Raw genomic sequence first — 12,773 nt, 5'->3', positions numbered from 1 at the left:
ACAGACTCTGCATTTCCAACCAGAATTTTCTTTCCATTGTTTCTCAGTATAGTAATGGTACCATATACATTGTCCATTAGTTTCCAGCTAGAAATCCCCACTGAAGAATATACGTGAGGAATAAATGAGTTTTTTTAAACAGCAAGATAATTCTATTTAAATTAAGGTTAGCCTTATTTTTAAGTTGTTGACAGTTTCACCTGGACTTAACTACTATTTTTTATAAACAAAAGAAACACTACTTTTTATTCTTACTCTCATGTTTAACTTATTGAAATCTATTAAACCCACCCACCTTTGCTCTATACTTCTCCCTCCCCTCACTTGCCTCCAGCTCCCTCATCTGCAACCAACAACAACCAAATTAAAATAATAGCGAGTGTGTAAAGGGAAGCATTCTACTTATGTTGATAATTACATATTTGAAAGGAATTATGTTCAGTAGAGGGAGGAATGGGGGGCAGAGAGTTGAGCAATGGAATAGAATGATAATGTTCAGTTTTCATCATCTCTCAAGTTAGGATGATATCATGGTGTGTGGTCATTTTTTTCAGAGAATAGTATTATGAATTACTAGATGAGAATGTACCTGGCTAAACTAGGAAGATGAGGTCAAACAGTTTTAATAATTTTTTGATTATTTATAACATAATTTACCATTGTTACTGGAATTAAATTAGAATAAAAGTGTCTTTAAGAGTCAGTAAATGAGTGTTTCATCTTTAATAAAAATTATAGTCACCTTTAGTTTGCACTGTAATTGCTTCATTTCCAAATCCATGCTCCTTGAAGGACCAACTGATGTAACTTGTATCCGTGGAATTGTTACCTGGGAAACTTCTCCCAAACTTGTGATTTCAGATGAGGACTCCAATTTCTTTAATAAGTCTTCTTTTTCTTTCCGAAGATCAGCCAAATCCAAATTTAGCTTCTTTTTTTAAAAAAAAGAAAATAAAAGTAAATGTATTATAAAAGTAATTACATTTGATATAACACTTATCAGCATAAAATTCTATAAGCAGAAAAATGCTAAGGAAAAGAAATAAAATTAATTATAAAATAGCTATTATAAAAATTATAACCTCTATGAGTTTTTTTCTTAAGGTTGTAGGGCTTGTAAAGGTTAAAACAAAAATGGACCAGCTGTACTCAATAGCTTTTGGCTGGCTGGTCTTCACTCATGATGTGCTATTTCTATGCCTTCACATATACATGGGTGAGCCAGAGATTCACATATGTGATAACCTTGACTTCAGGGCTGATGTACTTAACTGGTAAAAGCCAAGCTGGAGCAGGACGAGATAACAGATGTTAGTTGTTTATTCCATTGGGTAGGTCTTACCATTCTATATAGCAGCCAAAATGCTTCTCATTTAGCAACATAAATGTTAAGTCCAATTAGCAGAAGAGGCTTATTAGAGATTTAGATCAAATAAATAGCATATAAACAAATTTGCTCACTCTTATGAACTTGATTGATAGTTGACAAGTCCTTTTTGTAATGTTGAGGTAGACTGCACTAAACTCCTTACATCTGAATTTTTAATTACATAAACATTTTACTAAATGACATACTGGCAATGTTTTTATGAAACCGTGTAGAAGAAACTGTCTTAATGTTATCCCTGCTCACACCAATCTGTAGTCAGCAGAATGCCACCAAGCTGTAAAGGCATAGCAACCCAGAGCTCCTGAAGAGGATAACTGCACTACTATTTTATTATTCCAAAGAAGCTTGTAATATGGTGGTTTAGCATAAGGAACAATTAGACAAAATGGTACTGAAACCTCTCAGAGGGGGGAAATCTGTCTTTGTTAAGAATTCTAATTAGAAACAGCAAAAGATGTAGCTAACGTGCAGAGTAATATAAGACTTAATAACAAGTATTAACACTATATTTAAAAACAACTTCTAGAAACTATACAAATAAAGCTATAATTGCATATTTACCTATGTATGCATGTGTATACTGTTAAATATGAGTATATCAGATGATTGATTTAAAACTAGGGCTTGATATATTTGATATTATACTAGGTTTTCATGAAAAAAGTATGCTTGCTAAAAAAACAATTTCTTTGGTTATATTTTAACTTATGATCTAAAAGTATGATTCTATGGAATCTCAGGAAAGATTCATTCATGAGTTTTCCCAAAGGTACCTAATAATTAATATCTTAAAGCAAACTCATAATTTCCCTAAAACTGAAAATCTTACTGGTTACCATCCAAGCTTGTATCTATCTCCCGCCCTATTTATTGATTTTCTATGTCCAATCAATTGTCAGGTTCTACAAGTTATGTAATGTTTCTCATATTCATTCCCTGCTGCCACTTTTTTTAAATTTTTTAAAAATATATTTTTATTTATTTTTTACAGAGAGGAAGGGAGAGAGATAGAGTCAGAAACATCGATGAGAGAGAAACATTGACCAGCTGCCTCCTGCACACCTCCCACTGGGGATGTGCCCGCAACCAAGGTACATGCCCTTGACCAGAATCGAACCTGGGACCTTTCAGTCCGCAAGCCAACGCTCTATCCACTGAGCCAAACCGGTCTTGGCCCTGTTGCCACTTTTTAATGAAGACTCTCCACTGGGAGTACTGTAATAACACTCCTCCCTGCAACTTATTTCCTAAAACATCACTGACCTGTATTCCTTTATTCAAAAACCCTTCAAGGTTCTGCACCTATGTAGAATAAAGCTGGGATGTTTGTGGTTATACTAGGCTCTCTAAGATTTACCTTCAGTTCATGTTTCAGTCAGACAGCACCTGCAGTCAAACTTGCCTGCCATTCCCCAAACATGTCTGCCATTTCTCCATCAAGGACTCTACACATGCAGTTTCCTTCTGCTGAATTCACTCTCATGCTTAAAGAGCAACTTATTATTTCCTCCTTTATGAAAATCCCGTATACTTTATTCTTTTTCCTCAACAAAGCAGCTCCCCCATTTTCTTAGCTCCCATAGCAATGTGCCTGTTTCTCAACCTGGAGCCCCAGTAAATCTATGCGAGAGGACTGTGACTTTGTTCACCTGTGTATTCCCTATAGTATCTACAAACCATGCTTTCTATATAGTAAGAACCAAAAGAATGGTTTCAAAAATTTAAGTCTTCCTATTTGCAACACAGATGGTGCTGAAAAGACAAAAATTAATTTCAGTGGGTATTTATAATTCATTAATTTATCACTATATAAATTAAAATACACTTTTATTAGCCATGACATATCATTAGCTTTTACTTAAGTAGCGTGCATTGGAACACATCAATCCTGGAAGTAAATGCTCTGCATCTAAACTGGACTTTTGAGATTTTAATTTGGTGAGACATAATTCATGGCTACAATTCTAGGTGGCTCTCAGGCAACTCAGGAAACTAAACTTTGATGAGGCTCTTTACTTCCTATGAACAGTCCCGGCAGCTTCTTTCATTTGTCAAATGTGTATGCCATTTGATTTCTGTCTATTCCTTCCACAGAGGCAGATCCAGACACTGTAAATATATCCTTCATTGAGGAGAAACCAAGCCAATAAATGTTTTCTCTAAAAGACACATATATGTAGATTTTAATTTTAATTTAACAATATAAAAATTAAGAAATACTGAAATTTGGAGACAATAAACCCAATAACTTGGAATATATTAAAATGTAAATCATGTTTTGCTTAAACAATATTTAAAATCTGCACCATTTAAAATATATTTCTAATATTAGTTATTTATGCCTTGAAATAAGAGGTCTTGTCAAAATAGAGAAAACAGGCCATCAATCTGGAACCTTTTGATTATCCCTTAGAATTTTGGACAGATAATTATGGCTCTGTTACTTCTCTTAGTCTAAGCATTCTATTTCTTATTTGAGAAACACTATAGATGAGACAAGAAGTACAAATAAAACCTTCTTTGCTTACCAATACTCTTGGTTTGGCATGTGAGACTACTTCTGTGGCAATTCTGTTAGAAAGATATTTGCTGTAAAATCTACCAATAAATTGAGATTACTAGTAGTCATTTTAAAAATCAGGAGCATGTTTCTTATATCTACATTATTGCATTTCTATCTACCATCAAAGATTTAAAAATAAATATTTGTCATATTATATTAAAACCATAAATGATAAGAAAACACAAGGAAGACTCATCATCTCTGAGGTCTACTCTGGGGTCTACTGCTTACCAGCTGAGTGATGTGGGCAAGCGGGCATTTCACTTTCTGTCCTCATGGAAAACAGAGTTGCTGCTGCTTACCTAGCAAAGGTAATTTTGAGGGCAGAGTTTTCTTAAATATCAATGATAGCACTGGGTAAATTTTAAGCACACAGCATTATTGTTAGCATTATTATCTTGTGCTAAATGCAACCATGTAGTATGAGGAATGTTTTAAAGGCCAAGGACCTGGATTAACAAAAAGCTTTCTTACATATGTACTAGTAGCCCTAAGCACGAATCCAGGAGCCAGTAGCTCTCTGCCCACTGCCCTGAGCTCCTGTAGCCCTGCCCACTGCCCCGCCCTCCTGTAGCTCCCCCCACCTTCCCCTCATACCTTGTTGCCCTGCCTTCTCCTAAAGCTCTCTGCCTCCCGCTTGCTTGCTGCCCTGCCCCATCATGTACCTCTCTGCTGCCTGCTTGTAGCCAGTTGGTCGCTGCCGCCCTCCTGTAGCTCCCCCAGCCCCCCTCCCTGCTCCTGCCCTCATAGCTTGCTGCCTTGCCCACTTGTGTAGCTCTCCACAGCCTGCTTGTACCTCGCTGGCCCATCCTCCTGCGGATCCGTGATCTGGTCACAACACACTTGGTCTTTATGCCTTAGAGCATAATGGCTAATTAGCATATTCCTCTCTTATTATATAGGATGATAATCCTATCATTTCTCATGGCAGAAATCTTACTTTGTCTTAAGTTACGAGTTATTTGTTTGATCTTTATTTAAGATCACTACTGGACGACAAGTTTATTGAAGGCAAATGTGTGTTACTCTATATCTCTACAGTACAATCCCTCCATAATCTTTTAAGTCTATTCCAATTTAAAAGTTGACTTCAATAAGTCCTGAGATTTGTATTGATTTACATGTATTCAATATTCTAACCAAAGGTTATAAAATAGAGCTTAACACTATAAAAGTTTAAAACTAGACATTAGTTATTATTTATTTAAATATAACATTGAAGAAGCATTAATCTCTGAACAGGAAAGAACTCTCTAAGCAACTGTAAGAAACAAGTACATGTTGGAGAATCCATTCTTCAGTAATGGGCAAAGCAAAAGATTCCTTCTGTAATAGGGCAAAGATGGTTGACAGAATTCTCTGATGATCCCCAATAATCTATGCTCTTGTACAATTTTCTCCCCTCGTATGTGGGTGGGACCCATGGATATGATGGGCTATCGCTCCAATGATTACATTATTTGAATTATGTCATATAAAAAAGAATTCTGTAGATGTAAATTATGGCCCTTAATATGACTTTAATTTCCTCAAAAGCAAGATTATCCTGGCTGGTCCTAACCTAATCAGGTGAGCCCTGTAAAAGAAGGCCAGGGGCCCTCCCCAGTCAGAGAGATTCTCCTATTGATTTTGAAGAAGTAACTTGGCAATGTTGTAGGGGACTATAAGTCAAGGATCTAAGGGAGGCCTGGAGAGCTAATAATGATCCTTGACCAGCAGCAATCAAGAAAACAGGGACCATCCTGGCCGGGTGGCTTAGTTGGTTGAAGCATGGTCCCGTGCACCAAAAGGTGAGGATTTAAAAAAAATAAATTGGGACCTCAGTCTTGCAATCACAGGAACTGAATTTTTCCAACAAACACTTGAGCTTGGAAGAAAAGCCTGAGCTCCAGGAAGGAAAGCAGTCTGGCTGACACTCTGATTGCATCCTTGCAATACTCTAAGCAAGGGACCCACTAAGCTGTGCCAGGTTCCTGACCCTCGGAAACTGTGAGGTAATGAGTGTGTATGTTATTTCTAAGCTGATAAATTTGTGGTAATTTGTTATGCATGGAAAACAAGTGAATCCCAATTTTTTTAAAAAAATCAACCCTTTTCTTGAACCTATTCCCTGTTCCCTTTTGTCACCCTGCCCCACCTTGAGCAAGTATGCTAAACTCCATAGTATATTGTATATATAATAGCCTCACTCTGATTTAGTTTTCTATTCCTTATCCATAATTTTGTGTTAATTTTATTTCTTCAATTGCTTTTTTAAAAAATATATTTTTATTGATTTAATAGAGGAAGGGAGAGGGAGAGGGAGAGAGAAACATCAATGATGAGAGAGAATCACTCATCAGCTGCCCCCCTGCACGCCCCACACTGGGGATTGAGCCCTGTCCAGGAATGGAACCTGGTCATTAAAACCTCCTAGTTCAGCCCTAATCGGTTTGGCTCAGTGGATAGAGCATCAGCCTGTGGACTCAAGGGTCCCAGGTTCAATTCCTGTCAAGGGCATGTATCGTGGTTGTGGGCACATCTCCAGTAAGGAGTGTGCAGGAGGCAGCTGATCGATGTTTCTCTCTCATCGATGTTTCTAACTCTCTATCCCTCTCCCTTCCTCTCTGTAAAAAATCAATAAAATATATTTAAAACAACAACAACAACAAAAAAAACGCCAAACCTCCTGGTTCATAGGCCAATACTCAATCACTGATCCATATTGGCTGGGATTCTTCAATTGCCTTTTAAAAATTGTTCCATTTTCTATGCTAGAAATAAATTGCCTCTATGAGATCTGCACTTTGTAGTTTAATTGCCAAGCAAAACTCCTATAGCCAGAAGCTTCCTTTTGCTGCTTTCAACTGTTAATTATGGAATCCCATGAACAAGGTAGATAAGTGAAACTCCCTTGACATCGCTCCCTTTTTCTCTTGTGTGGGAGTTCATTCATAATTTTTTTTTCTGGACCCCAACTTAACATTTTCTGAAAGATTTTGATATAGAATATCTAGATTCAGAAACTGGCTCAATATCTATCATTCATTCTTTTTTTTTATTTTCCACCCACTTCCTTTATTTTTTATTGTTCACAGTATTACAGATGTCTCCTATTTCTCCCCCCTATAACCCTTTCAACCAGCCTTATTCATTCATTCTTTTTATACATACTATGTAGTAGGAACGGTACTAACTCTATGCTTTCAATGGTAAACACTAAAGTTATTCTTACCTTTACGTAGCTACCAGTCTATAACCTAGAAATATATAAAGAAATAAAACAGAGACTAAGGGAACTGCTGCTGCCTTTAACATTTGTCTGGTAAGTGCTTGTTATAGCCAGTTTCCTTCCATGCATCCCTCTTGATTTCTTTTGTCAAATGTCTTCTTGATGCATGCTAGATAGAACATTAAAGACCACAGCTACAGCAACCACTCCTAAGCTTTCCAAAGGGAAAGGATCACCAGCAAACTGAGGGCAGTCCTGAGGAGATCAAGGATCTCTTCTCCAGGCTTGGTAAACATTTTAATGTTCAAGAATGAATTATCAGAAAAAAATCAAACAAGGCCCATGAAAAAACATTTTCTTCTACAGTGCAAGTGAAAAGAAGTAAAAGAAATAAAAGGTTTTTACCGAAACCGGTTTGGCTCAGTGGATGGAGCGTCGGCCTGCGGACTGAAGGGTCCCGGGTTTGATTCCGGTCAAGGGCATGTACCTGGGTTGCGGGCATATCCCCAGTGGGAGATGTGCAGGAGGCGGCTGATCGATGTTTCTCTCTCATCGATGTTTCTAACTCTCTATCCCTCTCCCTTCCTCTCTGTAAAAAATCAATAAAATATATTTAAAAAAAAAAAAAGAAATAAAAGGTTTTTGTGAAAAGTAAAGGGCTTAAAAAATTAAAAATTGTTCCATTTTCCTAATCACACTGCACACTGTGATTTTAGATACTCTCAGATCTTGATGTCTCCAAAGAAGAAAATACTCAATATCTGCCTATTCAAGGACATGCTGCTAGTAGTGACACATGTAATGAAAATGCTTTTGAGTATTCAACTAGTTTAGGAGCAGTGTTCCAAGGGAAAGGACTAGGATGTGGTATAGCTCTTCACTTCTAATAAGAGGCAGATTCTGTCCTAACATTTTTCTGAACAGTCGCCACACTATAGCTTCGAAAGACACTGTTCTTCTCCCCATGTTTTCTTACCACTGGATTAGAAACAATGTAATGAGCCATTTAAAAATTTGGAAAGCATTTTTAGTTAGGACAGTGGGGTCTGAAAAGTAGACACATGGAAATTCTAAAAAATCCATCTAAGTGTGAGGTTGAATGTCAGGGTCACAGGAGCTGGGTTTCTGGGAAGTCTACAGAGGAAATCGTTAGTGGCAGAAGGATTATTTCTAGTCCAAACTGGGGCAAAAGTTAGATGTCAAATGTTGAAAAAGGTCAATAAGTAACCAGAGTAAAAAATGAGGGTCAGTTCCCATCTATAAGAATGTTGGAGTCGGTTATTTTTCTTTCCTCTTTTGAAACCCAAAGGCCTTGACAGTCAAAGAAGGGAAAGCAAACATTAATTGGAAATAATGTTTCCAATTTTTTACCAAAATCTTTAATCTTGAATTCTGCATATGACTGAGAATATTAAATGAAGGCATTTCATGGTAAATAAATAAATAAATTCATTTATATCTCACAATAAGATTATTCTGGATCATACCTGAGTATAAGCAGCAATTTTATTTTATTTTTAATTTCATAGAGGAAGGAAGAGGACAAGAAAGATAGAAACACCAATGATGAAAGAGAATCACTGATCGGCTGCCTCCTGCACACCCCCTACTGGGGATCAACCTGGGACACCCTTCAGTCCACAGGCCAATGCTCTATCTATTGAGCCAAATCAGCTACGGCTAGAAGCAGCAATTTAAAAATCTTATTATTGTGATTTTAAAAATTTATAATATAATTTTGTTACCAGAATCAAAGCAAAAGAGACTGAGAGAAAATTGTGGTTGAACAATATCTATGTAAATCCTATGGGCAAGAATCTCCTAGAAAGTCACCATAATCTTAATGATCTTTCTCCCTCTGTGAATAGAATCAATATTCTTCCATTGGGAAATTATTCTTTTTAAAGGAACAAAACTAAGAGAAATAAAATTCTGTGCATTGTACATAAAAAAGACTAAAAGCATAGTCACTTAATTAAAACATTATATGAGATACAAAAGAAAATTACATGGGTTTCTAGGTTGCTAGGAGAATATTTTCCATACAAGTACTTATCTACAAAAATAAATGGCTCAGATTAATAACTCTTTCAAATTAGTAACAAGTGTTTTATACTTAAAACATGAGTTTTCCTTTGTTATGATACTTGAGATCTTCCAGAAAAGAAATTAAAATTTTAAACCACCAACCAAAAAGAGGAAAAAGAACAAAGATCTTAGGCAGAGATGAGGTTATTTATATAACAAAATTTCTTATGAAAAATATACTGAGTTACTACATCACCCATTTATAAACCATTTTCTGACAAATGCAGTTATTAAAAGCCTACAAGATGTTTCACAAAATGTCAAGCAAATGAAGGTAAGATAGAGGACTTTTTACCAATGCTTTTGCTAGTAGTTAGACTTCAGTAGCCTTTAGAGACCATTAAGTACCCTTTGGCTAATTGGCCATTGGTAGATTAATCCTCTTTTTATTCTAGCAGCACTATTTTAACACCCTTTACACTCTGTCAGTATAGTGTCTGAATGACAAAATAATATTGCGCATGAATAATAAGCAGAAAAGTTAAATTAACATTTCATGTTTCATATGCCATACCTATGTGTCAGAAGAACTTTCTTTATAAGTCACTGACATTCAACTTTTTAAAACAATCTCATGTTGACATCTTATTGAGGTGAATCTCCTAATTACTGCTAATTGCCTATCAAGAAAAAAACCCTCTATTCATGAAGTGCAGTTGTCTAGTACAGATGAACCCAGCTCCAATGTGCACATTAAAGACAAAGCTTGACACTTATCGTGCTACTTTGTTATAAGGTCATACTAAATATGGTTAGCAATTAACAAAGCAGTTTTTTTATGGTACTGAAGATGCCAATCTGTCTTGATGTGTTCAAATTAGATTCTGTCAGAGAAATATGGATATCTGCATTGGATAAGAGAGAGAAGTGCTACTCTCAGTAACATTTACAAGAAGTAAAATTAATTCAATGCCCCTATACTTTGTCATGTAAGTTCTAGGTAATGCCCTATTAAATAATTATTTTGTCAATATGTTTGACTATGATTTCTCAAAGTGAAAATCACTGTTATTTCAAGGATCAAATTATTTTTTAAAGTTTACTAATACTTTAAATTCTCAAAACAACCCAGATACTGAAAACATTTAAGATGTATTTTTTAATTTGTTTTAATAGTTTTGACATTATAGGCCAGGGGTCCTCAAACTTTTTAAACAGGGGGCCAGTTCACTGTCCCTCACACCGTTGGAGGGACGGACTATAATTTAAAAAAAAAACTATGAACAAATTCCTATGCACACTGCACATATCTTATTTTGAAGTAAAAAAACAAAACGGGAACAAATACAATATTTGTATTTGCATGTGGCCCGTGGGCCGTAGTTTGAGGACCCCTGTTATAGGCATTTATAATAAGTATTAATCTGTGATACTAGCAATATAGTGTGCTTCTAAATAATCTGAATAACTAAATTAATGAATATTAACTGAACTGAAATTAAACCACATCACTTAAACTTCTATCCACACAACTATGGGAAAAGGATCAGTAAACATATATGCGAAGTTTGAAAAATTAACTAATACAACTGTCTTTCAAGTATTCATGAAAAAACATATGATATATTCATAGCAACAAGAGCTGAGTTGCAGGTTTGTTATTTCAAATTCTCTATTTTAGTTAACAAAAATAAAAGTCTCTGTGAAATTTAGATACCAAATATATATATAGATACAGACATTCGGAACCAAAAGTATATTCAGAATAATTCATCATCATTACTAGCATAAGAATTTCTCAATGTTATATGGTAATAGTATCAGTTCAATTTTTGCCCTCTTAGACATTTGATCTACATACGGCATTCTTCTTAATGACTATCAAGTTGCAACGCCTTCCCATTCTGAGTCCCTTCATAAATAGGAATGAAAGAGGACAGCAGTGACATCTGATGTCTCAAAGGATAAACTGAGCAATGTCTTTTTAAAGCCCTCTTTTTCACTCTCCTTCCCCTACTTTATATAAACTCAGCTAATCATATAGAAATATCTACTACTCATACGTATTGTATACACATATCCTTTTAAATTCTATTCTCCCCAATCCCTTTGTCAATATTTTTCTCAGTAACTTTAGTTTTGTGGGAGCAAAAAGAAAACTTCCACCCCAATTAAAATACTCAAACAATGAAGATAAAAGAAAAATAAATACATAAATAAATAAATAAATAAATAAAATAAGTAAGTAAGTAAACTCGCCAAATCATCAAAAAATATTACTTGGTGTTTCAGTGTGATGGTAATTCTGTATCTAAGTAAAAAACAGCCATAATATTTCAAGTGAAGTTATAGAGAATGATTGAGTTATCAGGAACAAAGACTATCAAACTATAGAATATCTGCAGAAGTCTCAGGAAGTCTGTCTCATCCTCCTCTAATTAAACTTGGTTTTCCTAAGCAACAGATTTCAATACTTTTATTTGATTGTTTTTCCATCCTCCTGGGATGATACTGCTTCTTATTGTACTGTATTTTATTGCACAAAAAGGTCTTTATGGACTGGCCTGAGGAAACTAATGCTCACATACAGTATTATTACTAAATGGAAGTGAGAGTCTACACAATTAAAAATTGGTCATAATACTTAATTCATATATAGACTTCAAAAGATATTGATATTCTTTAAAATAATTTTTGACTTCTAAAACTTTATGTGAGACCATGATATATTTCTGTAATTCATATTTTATAAGATAAAGCATTTTCAATAAATATGCCTCTAAAGAGCATGTATGTGAACATTAAATTTATTTAAATTATACTGGAATCAATTCATAAGGATAATGTAATATCATGCTAATATAAAATATTCAACTTTTGAGATAATAAACCCAAAGGCTTAGGATTGTAATTTCTAGCTCCAACTTTATACCAGTATATTAAAAGTAGTAATATGACATACATTGATAAGTATGCTCTAAATATAAATAGCATGTTAATATTTAGAAATTGAAATATTTTACTGATAGGGTCAATAGTTAACTGTCTTTCCTCAGATGTAATACATCGAAGCTCTGCAAACAAATTACTTGGATGAAACCCAGTTGGGGGATTTTAAAAATCCTACAACTCATTACAAATTTAACAGCAGCATTACTAAATCTTCATATGATTTTGATTAAATTTATAAATATACCCTACTAAAATTCTCAAGGGAAACAACTCAATAATATTTGTCTCTATTTCCTGTGTTCATTTCAAGAGAATAAAAAATGAAAATTTCTTTAAAAGAATAGTTTTTGCAGTGTTTGAATCTGATAAAATAAGTTTTTGATATCACTTTAAAAATGGGATTCTTGTCATTAAAAACTAAAGTATGTGAAAATTACTAAAAAAATTACCTTTCATGGCATAGAGTAAAAAATTCTTTTAAAAAATAAGAGAGTTATAAGATATCTTTCATGTTTCATTTTTAAAAGTTCCTTTTATAACACAAAAATTTCACATAGGAACTTCTTCCATTGTCCCTCACTTCATTTTCTATTTTGAATTAATACCTTCTGTTTATCACATTCTTTCAA

The 12,773-nt window shown here is 34.6% G+C and overlaps 1 protein-coding gene across 13 annotated transcripts in view; it reads right to left on the bottom strand.

Moving 5' to 3' along the window:
• Positions 1-12,773, bottom strand: part of CNTLN (centlein) — a 262,113-nt gene that overhangs the window by 44,415 nt on the left and 204,925 nt on the right. For all 13 annotated transcript variants that reach the window (XR_004971322.1, XM_036331217.1, XM_036331215.1 and 10 more), the window contains one exon: positions 743-931. Coding sequence is in view for 12 of the 13 variants with exons in the window: in XM_036331217.1 (XP_036187110.1) it covers positions 743-931 (189 nt within the window). In the remaining variant the exon portion in view is untranslated. The remainder of the gene's footprint in view (positions 1-742; positions 932-12,773) is intronic.

Source organism: Myotis myotis, unplaced genomic scaffold (genome assembly GCF_014108235.1).
Source record: "Myotis myotis isolate mMyoMyo1 unplaced genomic scaffold, mMyoMyo1.p scaffold_m19_p_12, whole genome shotgun sequence".
Classification (NCBI taxonomy): Eukaryota; Metazoa; Chordata; class Mammalia; order Chiroptera; family Vespertilionidae; genus Myotis; species Myotis myotis.
Note: the sequence above shows the minus strand (reverse complement) of the source record. Positions and strands in the feature narration are given on the sequence as shown.